This window comes from Falco biarmicus, chromosome Z, assembly GCF_023638135.1.
Source record: "Falco biarmicus isolate bFalBia1 chromosome Z, bFalBia1.pri, whole genome shotgun sequence".
NCBI classification, from domain to species: Eukaryota; Metazoa; Chordata; class Aves; order Falconiformes; family Falconidae; genus Falco; species Falco biarmicus.
Genome location: NC_079311.1, coordinates 78582338 through 78606478, shown reverse-complemented (window position 1 = coordinate 78606478; position 24141 = coordinate 78582338). Strand labels below are relative to the sequence as shown.

General features: G+C 42.5%; 1 protein-coding gene and 1 pseudogene across 18 annotated transcripts in view; one reads left to right on the top strand and one right to left on the bottom strand.

Moving 5' to 3' along the window:
• Positions 1-4104, top strand: part of LOC130142393 (E3 SUMO-protein ligase PIAS2) — a 33497-nt gene extending 29393 nt beyond the window's left edge. For 2 of the 18 annotated variants that reach the window (XM_056324221.1, XM_056324219.1), the window contains 2 exons: positions 314-351; positions 2099-4104. In XM_056324221.1, the coding sequence (XP_056180196.1) occupies positions 314-351; positions 2099-2179 (119 nt within the window). In that variant the 3' untranslated portion in view covers positions 2180-4104. Of the gene's footprint in view, positions 1-313 lie in introns of all 18 variants that reach the window. The other 16 variants (XM_056324210.1, XM_056324207.1, XM_056324224.1 and 13 more) reach the window with 11 other exon arrangements.
• Positions 3801-24115, bottom strand: LOC130142212 (elongation factor 2-like; annotated as a pseudogene).
• Between the last annotated feature and the right edge of the window lie 26 nt (positions 24116-24141).

Below are 24141 nucleotides of genomic sequence, written 5' to 3'. Positions count from 1 at the left end.
ACTTGCATTATGAACCAACAGCTCCAAATGGCAACCTCCATCTAAGCAACCACATTGAACCACCCTGCAATATCCAGTGAATAATACATCATTATGTCATTCTCATTCTTAAAAAGAGCCACTTGTACTAAATAACTCGTTTTGCTGCTGCCTGAAGTAGTCGTTGAGAGTGGTGTCACAGTGGTATATTCCATTTAGAAACTGTGTAACAATTACAAAATCTGTTCTACGACCACAAAAAAAAGTTCCTTAAATTTGTTGTGTATGAATAAAAGAACGGCTCATCAAGTTATTGTCCTTCTCTTCTTTCTAGGTCTGGATTTTCTTTCACTAATCCCAGTTGAATCACAGGTATGTTTCTGAATGGCTGGGGGGTTAAAATTGCCAACTCTGGTTTTTGTCATATACTGTTCGAGTGTATTTCAGGGTGCTGTCATCATCTGTGCGGCGTTTGCAGTCCACTTGCTTAGACCTGACCACAAAGCAGGAAAATCCCATTTTCCCAGCGAGAGGTGGCAATGAAAGGTGCATTAAGGGAGGGTTTGGTTTAGCCTTACTGTGATAAAACCAGGCATGGAAACCCGCTCTTTATCGATAGTTTGCCTTTCTGAAGCAAGTACTTGTGCAGCACTAACGTGAATACACCCACTACGTTACCTCACGCTCTTAGTTCATGCTGTGTGTCTGCAGGCCAGATTAAGCTCTGTAATTATACTGCAGTGATTGTTGTTTCATTGGTTTCGATATCAGTAGGAGATTGTTAGAAAGAAAATACCTTCATTAATTTGATGGGCACATGACTGAACGCTTCTATAATAAATCCCTCCGTGTAACACGTAAATCCCATTGGCTTTGGATTATATGGAAATTGTGTAAGTCAAAAGTAACAAGGTGGTGCTTTTCCTTCCCTGGAAACTTAAAGTTTATGTAGTTAGGGAGAACGATTCTTACCGTAACTAGATTCTTACACAGACAGACTAGGGCTGAAGCGTGGGGGAATACTGGCTCCCTAAGACAAGAGGATCTGAAGCAGACCCTCTGTTTCATCTCCCTGTCACTAGAAGACAACAGGAATAAGACTCTGCAGTAGAGTTGACTTTCTGGTGCCTTAAAAGCAAAGGATGAACTTCCTCCTTTTCTTTCCGCTTACTGCATCTTGCAATACTCTGTGCCTGACCTTGAGATCTGAACTGCCAAAAGTGGGACTAACAGAAGTTTGTTGATGTGGGAGACTGGAAGCAGGTATGCTGCTGGGAAGTGTCCACTTTGGACAGTTCAAACAGTTCAGGCTCAGTTCCAAACTTATGCCCGAGATTGGAATCCACAGGGTAAGAGAGTGCAAGGTGTGCTGAGCGGCGTGCGTGCACGCGGGTGGGTGCCTTACATTATCCTCGTCTCTGACACCTGTGGCAGTCGTGTCCTGTTTCTAAATGCTTAGAATGTTCAGCTCTGCTTTGAGAAGGCTTGCCTTTCACTTGAGGAAACTTAAAGCAACTTAGTCATTTTTTTTTCTTGATCAGGGCTCATTTGTCACAACTAAAATGTGTAGAGACCTGCCTGTACCGTTGTGGGTAGATGTGATGCAAATATTGATTAGTACAGCTGCTGCCATTTGAGGGGATGAAATTATTCTGACCTCCACCAAAGTAGCAGAATGCTTTTTGCTGCCTTTCATGATGAAAGGAGCCTGAAATATGCAGTTGTGCCCAGTAGCTATGGGTGGTGAACATTCTCCAGATGCTAAGGTTTTGGGGTTTTTTGTGGACATCATGTGAACATGATGGTGTTTTTTAATGCACTAGTAAATGCTCAAGCTAACCAGTTAGTAAGAACCAAAAAAAAAAAGGGGGGGGGGGGGGGGGGCGGGGGGAAGAATGAGGGAGAAGGGCTCGTGGCTACCATCTCTGCTTGCTTACATGCTGGTTTGCAGAACTCTGGTTCTTGCTCTGCATGTTTTAACAACGTTCTGCTAGTACTGTGTCTTGTGCTTGTTGTAGGGAAGATGTATCTTCAGAGCATACATTTCCCTTGTGCAGTTAGTCTCTTCATTCTTCATTGTTTGTTTCAAGCAGTACTGTCCTCCTATGTTTTTGGATAGTCTCACCTCAACCTTAACAAGCAGCACGCCTGGCAGCATCATCACATCAACCAGTCACCACGAGAGCAGCATGCACGTTAGCTCCTCCAGCAGGAGCGAGGCAGGAGTGATAACCAGCAGCGGAGGCAGCGCTCCCGACATCATCTCACTGGACTGAAACAAGGGGCAGCACGGGACACCAGGAGAAATTGCACAGAGCTGCTGCTTGTATCTCTGGAACTTCAGCATCTCGGAAGTTAATTCTGGTATTTATTGAAAGGATTTGCCCTCTGGAAAATGGCGCAAATCCATCTACACTAGGAACAGAAGTAATAGATTTCCCCCCGCCCCTGCCCCGCCTTGCTCATTAAATAGCTGGATAGGAAAGGCCCCTTCAGAACATGTTTTTATGCTTTCGGCTTGTTCTGGGGAAAGACTTTTTTTAGTTGCTGGGTGGATTCTGCAAATGGTTTTTAGTTTTGTTGTAAAACACAGCAATAATGTAAAAACAAACTTTTTTAGATAAAAAAAGCAATTAACCACTCTAGAACAACAACAGCCTGGACAAAGGTGCAGATGTGTATGCATTGGTAATTTTTTTTTAATACTTTTACTGGGGCCTGTAATAAACTTAAGACAATAAAGTTTTGTGAAATAGCCATGACTTGTCGCATGTCTCTTGCTCCCCGCTTCCACCTTACCAGGGGATCTAGGGGAAGCCTCTGTAAAGAGGATTTTTTTTTTTTTCCTTCCTCCTGATTTCATTCTTTTCACAAATGCAACAAAATCCTAAGCTGTGACAACTTCTTAATGTTCTTTGGGCTGGGGAGGGGACAAACTCTATGCAAACCCTGCATTACACAATCTCTGTGCTGTTGTGTCAGAACTAGGACACCACCCCAACCACCAAAAACTCTGAACTATGCACAGTTAAGCTATAGTAGAATTTCTGGTTTGGTAATTTTAAGAGGTGATTAACAAAAAAAAAAAAAGCTGTCAAGTTCAAATTTAGGGTGGTCCTCTTGGAAGCTGCCACCCATCACTGGGTGCTGAAGTGAAGCACATGCTTTCTCTGGCAGCTGAAAGGAGCCAGAAGAGGAGCTCTGTTCTCTAGTGCAGGATTGTTCCTTAAGATCTCCTGCTCGTGGCTTCTGTCACTTCAGTGGCTGCTTGGGAATACTGTGCTCTGACCTGCCCTGGGGAGGCTTCAGTTTTTTGAAGAAGAAAGCCGTAACTGCACAGTGTTCCCCACCTAACTGGAGTTATGTGTTCAGGGCTTAATGATGCTTTGTCCCATGTTTCATGGCCTCCTAGTCATGGCTTTTCTAATTTAATTGGAATAATTTCCTCCTGTTTTACTCCTCTGATGGAATCCGATGCTTTTGTTGCGTGTATGCAGTGTCTCCCCACACACCTCTAAGGTAACCTCTTCTGCATGCCAAGGTTATCAGATCAGGAAAATCAAGTTGTTTCCATGGAGCTGGCATAATGGCATTGCCTATACCTGTTGACATAGCAGCTTTTCCAAGTGTTGTGTTTCTATTAACTGTGTTTGAGATTCTCTTCCCTATTACCAGCTTTCACTTTTTGCTAACTTTGTGTTCCTTTTCTCTTATTCTTTTAGTTGGATGTCCAGTGCTTTTTGCTTTCTGTTTCTGTTAGAGTATTTGACTGAAGTTGACACGGGATGTATTGTAACTCTTGTCTGCCCTGTACTCCCACCTTTAATGCTGCATTACTGTTCCTCATGGCCTTTTTTGTATGGTCTTTCACAGCAGTCTTCACATGTTGGTCTTAATATTGCTTCCAGTCTTTCCTCTCCTTTCCTTAGCTGCTGGATTTTTAAAACCTGTTCAGGATCAGTTTTTAGCGTGATTTATTTCCAATAAAGCCATGCTACTCATGAAGTTTTTTCCTAATGGCCTGCAGCAGATCAGTGCTTTCTGCATCACAATTGCACAGTGACTTGAACTACAGAGTGTAGAGAGAGGTTCTGGAGTCATTCTGAATAAAGTGTTTAAAACTGGTATCTCTTGCTGAAGATGTTGTTTGTGCTCTTAATATCAGGGTAAAGTGTGACTCGGGCAACTGCTGAAATGGCTGAAGGGGTGTAAACATCTTACGGGTACATGTGTTATGCGAGTGCCATTTTTAGGACATTTGCTCTAAACCATTTGTGGTACTATAGAATATGGCTGGAATGTTGTTGTGCCCTGTTCAGTTAGTTATCAGGGCTGAGGTAGGGCTGTGTTCTCCAGCTGTTTTGGGCAGGTGCTTTGCAGCATTTTGCTGTCATGGGGCTAAAGGTTTAAAGCTATGTCAAATGCAAACTGAAGGCACTTGAGCCTTACCCCTGCAGGGGTGAGCTAGGCTGCCACAGGCTGTGGTGTGAGGCAGGTGGTCAGGTGCACAACGCATTTTCCCTGCAGAGCTGCTGTACACACAAGGGGGTAATTATGAGGCTTGTGTAATGCCTAAATCTTTTAATTTTTATCTTGTGGATGATGTATATTAAGGGGTTGGAGTACTGCGGTGCAGTCGCGTCATTCATTTAATGCATCTTCTTCCACAAGACAAAGAATTGACTTTGTTCTAAGCAAACCTCTCTGTTACGGCTAGATGAGGGTTTTGGTTTATTTTTCCTTCAACAAGTTCTAAAATACATCAGAATGTCTGTTCAAGATTTTCCAACAGAACAGAAATCCTGAAGAAAAAGTGAGATGACTTCTTACCTCTGTTTCCACTGTGGAAGTATTTGGTTACTGCTTTGGGCAGACTGTGTCGAAGATAGATACCTTCAAACCAACTGCAGAAGGAAAGTAAAGCTTATGAGACTAATACAGAGGCCCTCTACGGCACAGATAACCAGCATGCATGCAACAAGTCACAGGGCAAGAGCTAGCCCATTTCCCGCCTCCCACCCCAATCCATTTGCTACATCTGTATTTTCCAGAAGTGACCAAGCTGCTAAAATACCTGTCACAGAAAGGCTATACATGTACTGACTAGTATGACTACTAGCCTGAGCTTGCTTCTGGTTTTTATACTTCCAGGTCAGATAAAGCCGTCTGAAACAATCATGAGCCACGTAAGCAGGGCTTTGCTGCCCTGGCCAGCGAGCCAGCCCCAGGGCATTCTGCACCTGTCCAGCAGCAGGAATTCTGGCATTTCTTACTGGGGATTTCCAGTATCTGCTCTTAAACCTAGGTGCTGGATGCTAGAAAGCTTACCTGTAACCACAGGCCTTCTGCTTTCAGTCTTCAGGAGCACAGAGGACTCAAGTTTGGAAATGAAAGAATGTGTCTTCTGGCTGAGAGGACAAAACCTGACAGTTCAGCCAGAATTTCTGCAAGAGCAACAATGAAAGGAGCTGCTTCCTAGGTTAAAAGACAACTGCGGATTAGGCAACCTGTAAAGAACATCATTAGTCCTAGGCAACTGATTTTTATTTTTTTTGATGTGTATTTTTGACATGGCCATCAGTGACCACAGATGAGATACAGACAGCAACAATGCCGTAAATCAAATCAGCACATCATTTTTATTTCTGTTTTTAGTAGTCGATCATGCCTTCATCACAACAGGTTAATGCTGTGTGTGTATTCAGTGTGACACTCTAAAAACTTCCCATTTCATTCCTGATTTTGTGAGGAAACAGGACAAAACTGGGCACTGCATCATGCAATCTAAACCAGAAATGCTTATAACTTATCTAGGAAGTTATCCAGAGGTGGAATACCCTCCTTCAAGCCTTTGTGTTTACGTGTTTCAGCCACAACTTGCCAAGGACGAGAATTCTCATCGTGAGGACCTCCAAGCAAAATCTGCCAGTGATCAAAGACGCACTGTGGAAAAGCCTGGCCACCAGTGCTGGATCTCAAGTTGGCAGTAAAACCTAATGGGAAGGAAAAAAAAATAATATTAGAAAGGGATGAGCCAGCTATAGGCAAAAATAAAACTGGTTTGTCATGGATTCTTGCACAGACAAAACCCTAAAAACACTCTCCCAGAATCTGAAACAGCAGGAAACTGCTACTTTGCAGGTGGTTCTTTCAAACAGGGAAAAATGAGGCTAGCTCTGAAGAATGGCAGGAGGATCTCATGTGACCAAGTAAACTGGCAGTAAAAAGACAAAATTCAATTTAGGTAGATAAAGAAGTATATGAGGGAAATTGTGTTTCATATGCCTCAGGACCTGACCCCAATCACTACCACTCTGAAACGTTAGGGTTATGGTAAGCAGTACAGAAGTGTTAGTTCAGTGTTCAGAAGCAGTCAAAATGAGCAATCAGGTGCTGGTACCTGTTGGGAAAGGAACAGAAAACAAAACATTGCATCCAGGGAAAGCCCGCACCTTTACTATCAAGTTGTGCAGCTGTGGCTCCTGTATTATAGAAGCTGTTAGTGCAGAACAGGTTCAGAGAAGGGGAATCCAGGTGACCGATGCCCTGAGCTGGCTTCCACGTGTAGGAACATGCTTGGCAAGCTACAACTCCAGTACAGAAAGCGCAGCAATGTAGTAGGAAGGATATAGGTGGCTAAAAATTAAGCAATATGGTCACAGTATATAAAAATCAAAATGAGCTCAAGCTTATTTTGATCCAAAGGAAGCACTGGTTGAAGCTGGCCGGAGCCACATTTGAGAGCCAAAAGGAGGCACGCCTAGAGCTTCACACATGTAGGTCAGTGGAAGTCCTTGCCCGTGCTGTGGATGCTGATGTGTTACACTGAGGAGACTGAGTAAATTCATAAAGAAATCAATTGGGAGTTATTAAATAGACCTAGAAACCACTTCTGCCCCAGGAAACCTCTGAAAGTGGTTATAAAAAAAAGCATGTGGGGAAGTTTCACACTGGCTTATCTTGTTCTTTCTCTTCCCTAAGTGCTCACTTTCAGTCCCTGTCATGAACAAGATGCTGGGCTAACTTGACATTTAGGCAGACAGTGGGAACTACATTCCACTGAGGATATACAGGTGTTTGCTTTGGCATTTCCTCATCTTCACAGCAGTGTCATTCCCTTCCGCAAGCACAAGTCCCATGAAGAGCTGCTGCCCGTCAGCTGAGACTTTGCTGCTGTAGAACCGCTTCTAGCCACTAGTTCATAGGAATACTGACACTTCCCAAACCTTCAGATCACTGCCTTAGCACGATTCAACAGCAGCTTAGGCAAGGAACCAGAAAAGCAGCATTGCAGAATGTAGATGTTGATGTGCTACGTACATTGGGACAGAGCCTGGTGTAATATACCTTCTACCAAGTCTAAGCTTACACTTTTTGGTTTTCCATGTTTGGAAAGTGGGTCTCTCTATGAAATTGTTTTAAGCTGTATGGAAACTTGGAGAAGGGAAAAAAACCCCAAATACTCAAAATTCAGCCACACAGAGACATGTGTGAACTGTTCTAAGAAGCTAAATTCCCAGTTCAGACTATAAAAGTTAAGCATCTCTTATTTCATCGCTGATTGTTTTAGCAGGTACCACACTAATGCACTTTGGCAAAGAAGCTCCCTCCAAAATAACACTTTGGCATTTCTTACAGTGTTACTATGTGAGGAGTTCCAAATGCACCCCACGAATCTGGTAAACTTTCTGACATGATGTCACAGGATACTCTCAAAGTATACTTTGAGATATCTCTCAAAGTGATTTTTACATGGGAAGGAGGGAAATGGGACACAGAACAAACCAGAGGAAGGGCTCTGTACCATGCTGAAAAGCTGAAGTTTCAGGGGCAGCTTAGGAAGAATCATATTATTATTTTAAAGGTAGTCATAAGATTGGCAAGAGGGTGTAAAATGTCATTTAAGCTATTCAGGCTGGTACTCTGCCCTTTGAAAGATTCGTATCAGTACCAAATTTTCTAGCTTGCTGCTGCTGCAGACCAGTTTGTTCTGCCAGGCATGCTTCAAAGGAAGACCTTGATTTAAAGTGATGGAAACCAAATCTGGTGTACACTGAAAAGTCTTCATGTGCAGAAGCCACCATGTCTTTTTGGCACCCTCCACTGGCATGAAAGCCCAATAGAGTAGGTTGCCAGGAAAAAAAAAAGGAGTAAACTCTGTTCTGAACTGAAACTGCAAAGAGACAACATGAGGAAGCTTGGAGCTGATAAAATGGAAATTCTTAAGTCTCTTTGATCCTGCAGAGGTCTGTCTTTAATTGCATCTGGGCAACAAAAGAAGCATCATCTTACCAAATTACTCATTTACAGGTAGATATGCCCCGACTACAAACACTGGAGTTCCTGCCACATGGGATTCTTCAGAAACGTGTCCCCTTTTCCCATTCAGCACAGCATAGATCCCACCAACCACTTGTTCTGGGCACTATAAAAAAAATAATAAAATGCTATCAAGTTGCATAAAAGTAGGAGATCCCTGGTTATTAAAACACAGCCAGACAGCATTAGGCAGTCTCCCCCAACAGGTCTCTTGATGTTTTTCTCATGATGGCTCCTCGTTCGGAGAAATTTCTCTCATGTAACAAGTGGCCTCACTCTCACTTCCAAGACAACTTTGGGAAGCTCTACCTGCCTTCTCCACTTTACACCACTGTGAAGTTTCCAGTTACTGCGTATACCGACTGCACCAGATTGTAGTTTACATACACAACACGAGGCAAAAGTGCATATGCTCAGTGAAATACCTTCAGCAATCTTTGGATGCAAAAAAGCGGAGTCCTCTAGTGCTTTGTAGTACATGCATTTACTACAGGATGCAAATTTTATACAAGCAGGATCTCACCATACCTTATCTTCAAACTTAAACATGGCTGACAAGCACTCTGATAAAAACTGTACTTAAAAAACAACATTTTCTTGGAAACATACTACTAAGGCTGCAAAACTCCTCTGCTTTGACACGATAGGTCTTGCAAGTCATAGAGGTGAAAAAATTCTCTGTTTTGCTGTTTTGTTCTTACTTGCACTAATCTTCAGTGCTCACGGCCAAGACATTTTTAAAGCAACTGAGCTGATAGATGTCCTGCCCACCACCCAGCACCGTAGCCTGGAATTAATATTTAAAGCATGTTTTAAGTCTTCCAATTGCTTTTAAGACAGTTAAGACAAATTGGTATGTGAATAGCTGTACTTGGTGATAAATACTTCTACCATGGAATATATTTTCCAGGGTCTTTCATGGAAGAATTTAATTTACCAAGAAAATCCAGTTATTCAAAGGACAGAAGTTAACATTTAAACAGCTCAAAAAAAGTTTATTAAAAAAAAAATAAATCCTTGCTCCTCTTTCTGCTTATTTAGGATGCCCATTGTTTGTTCTCCTGAATATTTACAGTGACAGCAAGAAAGGAGGGGTGGACCCCACCCCCCCAAATCATAACTTTCCCAAAGGTACTGGCAATTCATAAGGAACAGTGTAATTCACCTCCCTACCTACATTTTGCTGTTTCCATTTAACCTTTTCCTAACTTGGGAACAAAAAACCTCCTCTGAAACAAAGTCTTTGCATCACTGATATAATGGACATAGAGCTATCATGGTTTCTTGGAAGAGAATGTGGAAACATGATTATATATCTATCTGTTGTATCTCCATGGTTGGCAGCGTTAGGTTAACGGTTGGACTCGATGATTTTAAGTCTTTTCCAACCTAAATGATTCTGTGATCTTTTCTATAATACCCTGTTGCATACCTGTATTTCCACCGGATCCTGGGCTCCATCAGCCTGGGTTGTGCTGCAAGAGCAGAGGCACACGGAGCCCTCCCGGCAGTAGGAATGATTTGCCCACCACCACAGTGAATAGCGCCAGCGTGCAGAGTGACAGCATGGATATCGGAATGTACACCTCTCACCTTCTCCTCACACAAGACATCCTACAGTCTTAAAAGAGGAAAAAACAAAGGCATGATAGCAGTCAGGAGTTTCTAAGATACGAACCTTCACAGGATTCTGGCCTGATTCAAGCTCCTCATGCTGATGCGTTCGGACAAAGGCAGCATACACTATACACAGAGCAAAGTCCTTCCAGGAACACCAGCATTTGAGAGCTCACACTTGGAACAAACATGAAAACACACACAGCCAACAATGCGTTCATTACACAGGTTGAGTGATGTACGCTCTTTGGTGGGGACAAATTCCAAATAGCCCACTATCCTGTTCTTTTCGGTTATTGACTATTTCTGAAGACTTCACATGAACAGAGCTCAGGTACACATCAGTAACACAAGACAACATACAGAACTGCAATTACCTCTTCCATAGCCCACTGGAAACCAGCAATGACATTGGCTTCAATTTCATTTAGATACTGGACACCTTTTGAGATGTCAGCTAAGATATTTGGACCTGTTCCATCAGGTCCACAGCACCAAATCTTACGAGCCTCAGACACATCCCACTCGCATTTCTCTGCCTGGCAACATGCGCGCTGTTTCGGTTCTTGACAGGAACTGACCTCCCCTTTGTCTATGTCCTCTGCCAGGCCATCAGGAAAGGGTTGAGTATTTATATACAGCTGGTTGTGTTTGTTGGGGGATTTGGATAAGCACACCTGGCTTGACTTTTCACCAGCTGTCTCATGGTAAGATACAACTGGATCTCATTTCTGCCAAATAGATCAAAGACAAAAAATCCCAAGTACAAAGATGATCATTTCCACATACCAGTAAAATGCCATTCAATAAACCCCGGCTTGTCCACCTAAGGCAGTGCGTTAATGCCAGGTTCCCTCAGCCATCCAGGCAAGCTCTGCTAGCTTCATCAAGAGAAACAACACTTTCAGTAACACATCTACGATAACCGTCATTGTTCAAGCGAGTTTTCCTGTTAGCTGGATTTTCTTCACATCTCTGTCTGAATTCTAAACTCTTTCAACGAACTAATAAAGAATTCATTTTATTACTTAATCAGTTGGTCTCCTAAAAAGTTTCAAATTGCTCTAAGGAAACCAACAACAGCAGATTAAGATGACATTTTCAAAGGTTAATAATACTTAGTCATATTCCATACACTGCAGTCCACAAAAATTCTTGAATACCTTAATTGAAATACAAGTGTGATCTTCTTCCAGATCTTTAAGGCAAATTTCTAGATGCAGCTCCCCTGCTCCAGCAATGATGTCCACCAGACTCTTCAGTAATACACTAGAAAAGGAAATAGTAAGGAGTAAACATTTTAAGAATTTATTAGTATTAACAGAAACACACACAGACTAAATCAGAAAAATGTCAGATCCCAAAACTGCTCAACCCCAAGTATTTAGAAATGTAACAAACCAGGAGTGCTTCAGAATGGATCTCCTCACCAACAAAACTGGGTACTCTCACATTAAACACAGTGCCTGTCCTGCAGAGGTATTTGAGCACTAAAAAAAAGAAGTGTCAGGAAAAGCACTGCTCAGAAACCCAACACTAATTGCTGCAGAGTCTGTGTTTTTCTCAGGGTTTTCCTATTCAAATGCTGACTGAAATTATCCCTATTTATCTTAGTGGTGTTAGCTCATACAATCACAAGTGGAAACTGCTTTGAGCCTGCAGCCGTGCCATTAGATGACATAAAGGGTGCTCTGTGAACAAAGTTGAATGCTTCGGGTGTTGTGCTGCAAACCAGTAGCCTAAAACTTACAGCTAACACTCACTTGAAGCACAGGATCAGACTTGGCCAGACGCTTTAGACCTTCAACTAGTTTTGGTAGATCAGCAGGGTTTTTTGCTTCAACAGCAACATGTACAACTGCAATAACACTAAATTTCATCACTCTCATGTTGTGGGCATGTTCAAAGGTGGCAACGGTACCCATTATTACCAAAAACTGGTCAACAGCAACTAGACCAACAATGTTGCCACAAGGTACATCCTCAATGGGCTCAACATAACAACCCATCATCAAAATGGTTCTACAAAAACAGAGGATGAGCAACAATCCTTGAACACTTGGTTTATCCCCAGTATTTCCAAAACCTAAGTCTTTTCACACAAAGGAAAATTGCCTATTATTTGCCTATAATCCTTCTGGATTACTCATTTTATTAAACAGGAAGACTTTTATACAGAAATATCATCTTCATTCATTAGGATTCCAAAAACTGAAACAGCATTTGCTTTTGCATGCATTGCTATTCAAAAGAAATACACTATTTCCATCTACCTTTGAATGAGTTTTAGGTAAAGATCTTCCTTCTTGCCAGGTGTGTAGTTTGGTCCCATGATTCAAACTTCCTGTCCAGTAGAAACAATACCAGAGAAGACTCGCCCAAAGGCATAGAAATGCCCTTTATCAGATGTGGGGACCATTTTGGAAATACACATCATCAGAGGGCCTTTGGGCAGGTTTTGACACCTGCAATAAAATATCTATCTACATCAGACACATTTTCTGTGAGACTTAAAAGTTTAGAACTTTATACATATGATTCCCAAAATTCAGTGAACCTTATTAACAGCTCCTCTCTTTTTCAGTTTGTAAGGACAAATGTGTGCAGACAGATGAATTACAGCTATGACAGCTATCAAAGATTCTTTGTTAAGGTAAAGAATCATCACCATTGTTGTTTCTTTCAGTACTGAGACTGCTGTTAGTACTTACTCCCCACTTGCCCACCTTCCCTTTCCTGGTAGCAGGTTACATATCATCACTAAATCTCTACTAATATGACCTAGACCCAGGAAAAGTTTCAAATAGGGGGATTAAAAGACCCCCTCTAATCCACTAGAATCCAGAAGACAAAATACAGTGCTAGAAGTTTGCGACCTCAGTTATCATACGGATGAAATATGGTCAGAAGCAGGACTTCTGAAAGTGCTCTGGGCCAGGCTGGACGGGGCTTTGAGCAACCTGATCTAGTGGAAGGTGCCCCTGCCCATGGCAGGGGGGTTGGAACTGGATGATCTTACAACCCAAAGCATTCTATGACTCTTGTGATGATTCTCTAACCTGAATTCCTGTTCTGGTTTTGCAAGAAAGAGCTAACAGTTTATTAGAGGGTTAAACACATGTGCCACCACAGATAAGCTTCTCTTCTGCTAATACTGGACTTGACAACTACTTCAAATATGATTTATTTATTTCAACATTTGTGGATTTCTGAGGGAAGTGACAAATCTACACAAATCCAAAAAACGCAAATCCTCTTGAAAATACTCAGGTTGATGACCATATTATAGATGAATTATTCGAAACTTAACTCCTTCCTATCAACATCAGACCAACAGCCCTGTTTCAGCTTCAGCTATTTGCTTTTTATCTAAGTCAAGATCTGAGCCATACCTTCAGACAACTGGGAGATGATTCCATTTTTTACCAGATTTTCGTCCTCCACCTTTAAGGTTGACAGTAAGTCAGAAAACAGTGACAACATGTCAGCTACCAGGTGACATGTTAGAAGTGTTTGAAGGCAAAGTATCTTGTTATGGTTCTGACTGTGACTGAGGAGAAATCACAAAATTCACCAGGAAACCATAATCAAAGCTGCACAGAGAATGAGGGTAATGAACTTGCTGCTCCATCCCTCTCTTACAGTATATCCACAGGATGGTACAGACCATATTCCTGCTCCTCAACCACATGTTCCCTGAAACTAAAATAAATACAATGTGGTTCCACACACACCACCATCCAGCATGTAAGGACATAAATCAGGTTTCATGTGTGGTACCCCAAGACTTTTCTGTTGCTTTCTTACTTTTTGTAATACCCTGCTCAACGGAGTCCAAAATTAGTAATTATCATTATAACACAGAAACTTAATACAAACTCATTTTAGGCAGTTTTACTCATCTGTGCACTAGGGGTACTGTCTTTTTGACAGCTCCTGGTAAGCTGGGAATTATTTTTTTTTTTACCCATAGCAGCTTCATCATCAGGTGGCCCCTCATAAAGAAATTCACGGCGGTATTTTTGTGCTGTTACAGGGCAAGGTAGGTGAATGGTGATCATCTGAAGCAAGGCATCTCCAGTACGCAGCCAGCAGTGCATCACGGCCTAGGGACCCAAAATTCACATGGTAATTAAAACTTGTTTCAACATCATCACTGATAAACCTTTTGGTTAGCATGCAGAAGGCTACACCTGGGGATGCAATGTAAAATGTTGTGACAGACATTTAAAATTTCTCTGTGACTACTTAAATCTTGTTCAAGGCTATGAGTAAAATACTTATCTAGAACAAGCAATTTGAACGTAACTATATGTTTGAATTACTGAAAACCAACAGGCCTTGCATTCTTTTTTCCTTGGGCTAATGACTTACATTTCAACAGAAAGGTTAGGATTCTTGGGTTATATTAAGCTCCTGAAATAAAACATGAATGTCCTTCTCCGCTGACAACAGATTACAACAGCAGAAAGAAAAAAGATCCATGAATAGTCATATTTTATGGCTGTATCTTCCATATATGGAAGATAAAAATAAAACAAAATGTTTTATTAAACCTCTGGCCATTTGCCAGAGTGATGTGGTTGGATTTCCCTTCTCCAGTGATTATTTCAAGAAGTTTCCCCATGTATCCCCTCGGCCCTCTTTTCATGTGGGTTTTAACATATCTAAGGAGAACACAAGATAGCACAGGAAAGGGACAGTTTCTTAAAAGTCTCTGCTCTTAACAGGCAGTGCTGCATAGAAAGTGATCATGTGCTTTCAGACATTACTTTTCAAAAGGCTGACTGGAATTCAGCAGGGTTCTGGAATATGTTGGAATTGGTGGGAGCCAACCAGAAACCATGTTTCTGATTACACAGCCCCACCAAACACGTGCAGCAACAGACACTTTGTATGAGCATTTACACCTTGAGAAGAGGGAGGGAGGCAGGACGAGCATGTTTTTTCCCCATATTAAATAAAAATGCTCTCCGTTTTCTTAAATCAGAACAGGTATGTCTTTTGTACGCTGCAACACACTTAAGTCCTGCTATCTCTCCAGCAGTTTCAGTGCAGTACTGTTACCAAGCACCTTATTTCAAATCATGACATTCCTGACACACAACTAACTACTGACCAGATTATAAAAAGACAACTAAGGCAAGTTTCTGTGGATTTTAGAAAGACCTAAAGACTGTTCTCATTACACAGCTGAAGGGTAAGAAATGCTAACATGCTGGCAACTCTAACGAAGTAGAAAGGCCACGTCACCTTCGGAAGGATTTTTCCCTCTTTATCTCAACCTTCATTGTCTAACTTGATATAAAGTTTCTCTATCCGTTTGGCTGCCTCTTCCTTCTTAAAATTCATAATGGCATCAAAGATCTGAAACAAGTTTATAGCAACCCTAGTAAGTACTATAACAGACATAGGTTTTGTTTATCATTTCTCTTAAACATGCTGCACATCTGAAAACCCACTAGTTTCTCTGTTCTGGGCTTTTGTTTGAGAAACTGTTCACAAGCTATGTATCATACAGCTCGATTCACAAATTATATAAAATGCTTCTAATTCCAAAGGAAATTCCAAATTCCTGTCAAAATAGTTTCACAAAAGACACACAAATCTTTAATCTAATAGTATGTAGAATATGTTATTTCAGTGAAGAGACCATTCAGATTTGGTGCCTTCTACTTTTGCCCCACCTTTTTGCACATTGTTCTTCAAACAATCACACAATTGACTGGGTTGGAGGGGACCTTCAACGCCCACCCAGTCCCACCCCCTGCCCCGGGCAGGGCCACCTCCCCCCAGCCCAGGTGGGTCCCAGCCCCAGCCTGGCCGTGGGCACTGCCGGGGACGGGGCACCCACAGCTGCCCCGGGCAGCCTCTGCCGGCGCCTCCCACCCTCACGGGGAACAATTTCTTCCTTACAGCTGATCTAGATCTCCCCTCTCTCAGTGCAAAGCCTTTCCCCCTTGTCCCCTTGCTACAGGCCCTGGTACAGAGCCCCTCTCCAGCTTCCCTGTCGGCCCCTTTAGGCACTGGAAGGTGCTGTAAGGTCTCCCCGGAGCCTTCTCTTCTCCAGGCTGAGCCACCCCAGCTCCCAGCCTCTCCCAGCAGAGGTGCTCCAGCCTCTCATTATATTTGTGGCCTCCTCTGGACCCACTGCAACAGGTCCACATCCTCCTTCTGTTGGGGCCCCACAGCTGGAAGCAGCACTGCAGGGAGGTTCTCACCACAGCAGATTAGAGAGGGAGAATCCCCTCCCTCACCCTGCTGGCCACGCTGCCTTTGATGCAGCCCAGGATACCCAGCTGGCTTTGTGGGCTGCGAGCACACACTGCTGGGTCACGTTGAACTTCTCGTCCACCAATATCCCCAAGTCCTTCTCCTCAGGGCCGCTCTCAATCCATTCTCTGCCCAGCTGTATTTGTGCCTGGGGTTGCCCTGACCCATTTGCAGGTCATTGCACCTGGCCTTGTGGAACTTCACCAGGTTCACATGGGCTCACCTGTCTAGGTCCCTCTAGATGGCACCCCTTCCCTCCAGTGTGTTGACTGCACCACACAGCTTCCTGTTGTCAGCAAACTTGGTGAGGGTGCACTCGATCCCACAGTCTCTGTTGCCAATAAAGATGTTAAACAGCGCTGGTCCCAGTATGGACCCCTGAGGAATGCCACTCACCACTGGTCGCCACTTGGACATCAAGCCGTTGCCCACAACTCTTTGAATGCAACCATCCAGCCAATTCCCTATCCACCAAGTGGTCTATCCATCTTATACTGCAGAATTTGTCTAGTTTCTACAGAAAGTACGGCCCTACTTTATAAGAGGGATAGCCTTCCTAAGAGCTAACATGCTGAATGAAAAAAATTGTCCCTTATGCCCTTGCAATCAAATCAAGACAAAATATTACCTTACCTTAAAGACAGGATCCAGAACTAGCTGGCAAAATGTCCTTGGCAAGTTCTTTCCATCTGGGATAGTGGCAGATTTGCTGAATTTTCCAGTTGCTGGATCAAAATATCTAAAGAAGGTGTTTATTTTGACTCATCCAGTTTGAACTTGAGGAGTACCCACTTTTCCTGCAAATTTCCACACAGTTATTTTTAAAAGAAAATTTTGTAAAGTTTCATATTTAAGCAGAGATTAAAATAGCAGAAGATCCTTATTTGAATGTAGCAATAACTGTTAGATGTTTGCGGAGGCAACGGATGGCTTCTTGTCTGCTTATGTTTTTGAGTTTTTACTACACTTAAAAACACTGACTTCGACATGCATTTTTAGGCTTTTACAGGGAACTCTAGGGACTGTAAACAAACCTGTTGCCAAGAATTCTCTTAATACACCCTGTTATCTATAACTGTCTTTTGAAAGCTTGCTGAAATCAAACCTTGCTAGGACTTTACTGAAAGAATGACACTATTTCCTTGGTTACTCTACATTCAACCCAGAAGCTGGATACAAAGTGCATATAATTCTCTAAGATACAGGAAAGGCCATGGGCTAAGACTGCAAATCAAAATTCATACCATCAGGAGTTAAACTTTCAGAGAAAGAAGCTTCTTCTACCACTCATGATTTTGGTTGGGTTTTTTGTTGTTTTTTGTTTGTTTGTTTTTTCTTAAGAAAGAAAACAATTTACACTGAGGTCTTTCTACTTAGAAAAGCATGCTTACCTGAAACACAGTCAACCACAACAAGTCACTGATAGTGCCATGGAGAGCTGCTGTAACTTCAGAGGAGAAATCAACATGTCCAGGGGATTAATTAACAATTAAGTTAATAAGAAAACCTGAACCATCTGTATACTGTTTGATGAAGGCCGGGTAATTGTCTGAGACTTCATAATACATAGAAATTGCCCTGTAAGAGAAGACAATTAATTTTAATAACTTAATAATGTTTCGTAATTTACTGATTTTAAAATTTGAATGGTCAGGCAACTATACCCATGGCAATACAGTGGCAATATTGCTTGATGTACTTAAAGGAGAAACCCCAAGAAGACTTCAATATTTCAGTTTCTAAATTCGTAAGGTCTAAAATTCTGCTTCAGGTATAATTATTTTTTATTGTCATTCAAAGTTGACACCTCAAGACAGTAGTCACAGCATAATATCACTGTCAGACACTTGTAGTGTCATGCTCCAAATCACTTTACAATTTGTTGGCTTTGCAGTTTAGACTCTACAGTGGCTTGGAGGAACAGGGTGTTAGTCTGTAAGCAACCCAATAAAAACGAAATTTACTATTAAAATTTTTTCTAAAACCATTTTTCTCCATAGTGAGAAGCAGGTAGGTATGGTTGCAAGATATCACTTAAAAGCTATATTCCAATATTGCCCAGATTGCACTCAGAAGTCTGTGAACTTCTGTTCTGATGCACAGCTTGATTCACACGCCAACTTAAAAAAGATCTGACAAGATACAAGGCTTTGAGGAAACCCATTTTTCTGTCTTCAGATTAAAAAGAAAAAGAAAGAAAAACTAAAAAAAAAAAAGATACAAATTCTTACCTAGACTTGCTGGTGATACATCTTTCTTGCTCATCCTTCCATGTGTCTGTGAACCGTGTTTCTCCAGCTCTGGCTGAAGCAATGATGCCTGCTTTACACACCAAGGAGTCTGTCAAGCTTGATTTGCCTTGATCAACATGAGCAATCACAAACATATTCCTAATACTGGACTTCTTGTCCATGATCGCTTGGATCTGGTTTACTGTGAAATTCACCTGGATGGGGGACTGAAAAATAAAAAAGAAAAACAGCAATTGCTTCCTTTTAAAGTACACAAATGTCCACGTGAAATTTTAAACTTTTACTATTTGTTATTAAATTCCAATCTAAAGAAGGAATGAAGCTGTTCATAATTTTAAGCTTAGTATTACACACAGTTGTTCACATTTTTGGGATGTTTTTGTAAATACAAAGAGTCATAACTTAAAATACAGCTCAGATTTCTTATCACAAAATGTCAACTACCATGAAAATGAAGAATCCACCTGTGGAGACAGAACAGCTCATCCCTGCTGAATGCTACAGGGGTGTTTGTGCACACATCTGCAAGCTGTAGCTCTCATCAGAGCTCCTGCACAAAACCTTCTCCTCTCTTCGCACCGCTGCCCTTTTGCTTTGCCAAGTCTTCCTCCCTCAGCTGCTCTCCATCTCCCAGGGTTTTTCAGGTGAGCCACTCTTGAAAGAGGAGGCTGGGTCATCTCCTTTTGTAGCCAATACACCAGCTCTAGAAACTGGTGGTCCTGCTCAGTCAAAAAACTCTTTGAAGACTTTCATTAGCCAAACAAGACATTTTTAGAGCCCCTCTCACAAATGATATCACAGAAAGAAACTTTTCTTATCTCCATAATTCTTCTACCTCTCACCAAGAACAATTCCTCTCCTTCAATATGCAGTAAAAAAATCTTGACCCTCAGAAGCCCTGGTAATTATCTGTTAAACACATGACAACTTAGCAAAGGAAGATGAGATCTTACTAATCTTGGCCTGTCTCATTCTGTAATGAGAGTCACCTGTAGGTCACAGGAGTGCAGTTAACGTGGTTATTCTTGCAAATCCCTTTAATGCATGAAGTGCTTCATAGGGACATGGAAAAAGACAGAATAGGGAGGAAAAAATGATGGGCAATATTAAACAAAGACAAAAGTCACATACCACATCAGTTGTTTATACTAGTTGCCCAAGTGAAGAAAAATATACCGTAAGAAACAATTAAATAGGTTCCTCACCTGCGATTGAGTTGTAAATGACACAGAAATAATGAAACATGCCTATCTGTCGCTACACAAACCAAGGTTTCTAATAGAGTCTGGGTCTTAATGAGTGCATCTAAACACAGGGAACCTGTCTTCTTGCCAGGATAAGATATTACCTATAAATAAACCAACCCAGCCCAGCTCAAAAATATTTGTAGGAGAGAATTTTTTTACTTGAACAGATACACTTTTGATATATATCTTATTACTGCATATTCTCATACTAACTTTGGAGCTTCAGTTCAACTATTTCATTATACATTTTCTCAAGAAAATGTTTTTCTATTAAAAAAGGAATACTTCCAATTAAAATAGCCAAGTTCTTTTTAGAGATGGGAAATATCCAAACTAAGCAGCAGCCTGCCCTTTTCCCCCTAAAATGCAGCATTTCCGCACTCTCCCCTACATTTACAGGTTTTTTTTCCTACTTCAAAGTCTGCAATGCGGAAACAAACCAACCCACCCTTTCTCCCCTCCCCCTGCTTATTTAGTATAAACAAGAAAATTTTCAGAGTATACTTACAGTTTTGTCAGTGATCCACCTCAAATGAAGACACTGAATTTGTTCTGTTAATTATGCTTTTCTAGAATGCTCCAGGGTGTCCTGGCATCCAAAGTCTCACCCCCAGCAAAATTTACATACTGCTTCTGAGATCCTGAAATTATTTCTTTCTGCTCTTTCTTTTCCACTTAAACAGCACCATTACTTTTTTTATAATTTTCCCTGTTTTTAAAACATTGTGCTGTGCTAAAAAAACCCCCAGTACTTAGTAAGAATTAAGTCTATTGCTAGAACTATGCTATATACGCTTATTTCATAATGTAAACATATACCTACGTGTTGAGAAGTGTACATGTGTGCTCTTTGTATTTGCTAATTATACACCTTCTTAATGGAACAAGTGAAATTTACTTCTGATAAATACTTAACTAGCCCAGATATTAAATTTTGAACTGAAACCTGTATTTTTTCCATTGTTTTCAAGTTTCCAGTACATTTATATACACAGGTTACATCGTTGTTTTCTTTTGGAGCAAAGAGCAGAGGTGACCATAACAGTTTATTTCTTCCACATTTTTTAAGCATACCGGCCTCCTACACATGTCCACTTATGTTAATTCTAAATGTAAAGTTCATTAATTGAACTGGATGTTCTCCTATGAACTATTGGAGCCATTCATATAATCTGAGAAAGGATCATACTGGCGTTGTAAAAACCTTGAATTGTGCCTAAAAACAATGGAGCCTTGCTCCCCAGCTGGGATAATTATGTCCCACTGTTAACAAAGTAGAATGAAAACGGATACACAGAATGACCATTACACAAGGCATGGATGTCAAAATGTTAGTTTTATGTGTTTATTTGCTTGGTGTTTCAAGAAGTTGTTAGTATATTCCTATTACTCCGTGGTGGAGCTGGAGCAACTTGGGTTTGAGGTGGAAAACAATCACTAAGTCATGGTGAAGGAAAGGAGAGAGAAGCAGCACCACGAGAGAAGAGCAGGGTCAAGCAGTACTGGGGTGGGAGGTGGGGGGTAAAACAAAGGACAAGGAAAAATCCACAACCGAGTTTAAGGGATTAGGTGAACTGTCGGACCCACAGCTCTCCAGTATTATAACTCAAAAGAAATCATCACAGTCAAGGAGGTAAAGCAGCAGGCCTCCACAAGTGACCTCAAAGCTTCTGCTGATCAGTCTCATGGTAAGCCAATGTCAACAACATGAACATATTATTATTTCAAACTTTCCATCCTTTTGCTGTACTACAAGACTGCATCCCTTCCCAGAAACTGAAGGACCTGTGTCTTAGGTATTACTGCATCAGCACTTTTTGCCAGGCTTACAACAATATAATACGTATGGACATGAAGCTTTCAGCCTGCAGGAAATTAATACTGAGAGCTAAGTTCAGTTAAGTGGCACTCCTCACTATTGTATGGTTCATCCATTGGCCTAAATGAGTATTTTTAAGAGCCTAACACTGCTAGCTCATTTTTAATTCACATTGTTATGTCATAGCAGCTGTTCTTGTTAATATAACTGGGTAAACCATTCTTAAGTTTTCGCTAATGAGCTCGTTAATAAACCATAGTATATTAGAAAAGATCAAGGGCTCAATTCAAGCATTAATATTAATGTCTTACCAGACCTTCTGGCAGGAACTTCAGGATTATGTATTAATAAATGCTATCCGCTTCCAAGCATTTTATTTACCACTTCATTTATATAACTGCCAAAAAGGAGTTTACCATATGTGCTGCTCTATAAGAGAGGCATTTCTCTCTTTTAGAGAGAATCACTTTCCCTTTTTTGTCATAAATACAACTGAAAACACAAAGCCAGATTAAAAATTAATGGCAATTTTAATTTTAAATTTTTCCATTGAAGAGCTGTTACAGAGTTTCTGTTCTGCTGCTGACAGACAGCAACCAGATCAAAGTTATCTTGCCATGAAATGCTTGCTGCAGAAGGATTAACTTCTTCCATGTGCAACAGCAAGCGAAAAATGTAGGAGATGAAAGCAGTATTTTCAGAAGGGAGAAACATCACCGCTTTATTACAAACAGAACACCACTTTTGCCAAAAGCCTCAAGTTTCATTGCCACTACAGACAGAAAATGACCTTGCTCCTTTTAACTACCGCATTACATCATTTGGGTAGCCTACACTGCAGTATGGCTTATCCTGGCTATCAGTAACGCCTCCACAGTAGACTGCCTTCCCCTTCTGCAGGGCATCTCTTTCTCTTAAAGATATTCCAATTCTTACTGTAATGAGCCATTACATAGCTTCAGTTCAGAAATATTTATTCTAAAACGAAAGAAAAATGAAACACTTTTTGAAGCTGACATAGGTAACTAGAATGTCCATTTCCGTAAACAATACTACTTATACAATGAAAGATTGAAAGAATTTTAGAAAAACAAAAGGGAGGGGTTCCCAATAGCATTAATTACCAAGAAACACAAAGATGTACAAGCATCTGTTTGTCACGGAAACAGGCTGGTAAATTCTGATTCACTAGAACAGACACTTAAGACAGGTGAAACTCATTACCAGAACTGCAGTGATTTGAAACTCATTACCAGAACTGCCGTGATTTAAAACTACAGGGAAGGCTTACTAAGGGGAAAAATCAATCAAAACCAAAACAATCCACCCAGTAGTGTTTCTAAGAGATGATTTTCATGAGAAAACTCTGATCTGAATCAGGTCAGACCATTCTTCCTCAAAATTAGTGCAGTGCAGCCCTGTATAATACATATATTCACACATTAATAGCCTCTTTCCAGTCTTATTGGAAGTATTGCTTTTATCTCCTACCCTTACAAACACTAATGTTCAGGATTTAACCCCAAATCTTATACTGGATATCACTCTACATGTTGGTGGGCAAAACGTATGGAAACGTTCAAATCCGTGAGCTACACTGACAAGGTGCGCTGCCATACCTACAAAAGGAGGAGAAAGAAAGAAGCACCAGCACCCTCCCTACCCATACACCTGGCACCCTTCTAAAAAAAAAAGAGCACGGTGAGTGCGAAATAAAAATAAATAAGCTCAGCAGTGCCCCAGTCCCGCAGCCGGGCAGAAAGGGACGCGGCCAGGACCGCCTCAGCGCTACCGGCCGCCGCCTCCCGTCAGCACCGGGAGGGCGGGAACCGCCTCCCCCGCTCCTCAGCCAGCCCCCAGGGCTGAGAGAGAACAAGGACAAACTCCCCAAAACTCTGACGGCTCCGGCGAAGGCCAGCCGGACTGCTCCGGCCCGCCACCCCTTTCCCAGCCCGCTGCGCCTGACAGGTAGTGCTGTGATAGAGACAGCGAGAAGATGGCCGCCGCGCCCACCGGCCCCGCTGGCTGCCCCCCGTTAAGGCGCGGCAGAGCACAGCTGCCCCAGAGCGCCGCTGGGGCTCGGTGGTTTGGCGGCACCTGGCCCGGCCGCCTCCCCGCGGGAGCACTCACCGTGGTGGCGGACGGCTGAGGATCCCACCGGCCGCCGCTGCCTCAGCCGGGCTGCGGGAGGCGGGAACGAGCCGAGATCAGCTGTTGCCGGGCTCTGGCGTCCCGCTCCCCCCGCCCAGCGCTGCGCAGCCTGCCCGGTGCCCCCGCTGTGCGGCGAGGCGGGCGGGCTCACCTCTCGGCGGCGGGGCCGGGCCGGGGGGGTCCCTGTCCCGCTCGGCCGCCGCCGGCTCCCGCTGCGAGCCTTCCGCGGAGGTGAGCAGCCCGCTCCAGCTGCGAGCCTCCCGGCCGCTCTGCCCCGGAGCTCCTCCCTGACGGTAGCCCCTAACACCGCCATGACCCCCGCCATTCCCCGGTCCCTGAGGGTCTCCCGCGTCCCTCAGAAGAGCAGCGGCTCCCGGGGTACCGGGAGGGCACGGGGAGGGCGGCGGGCAGTCTGAACGCGGGCACCCCGCCACCACAGGAGCTTATGGTGTCCCTAGGTTAATTCTCCCGGGGCCAGAGAGTC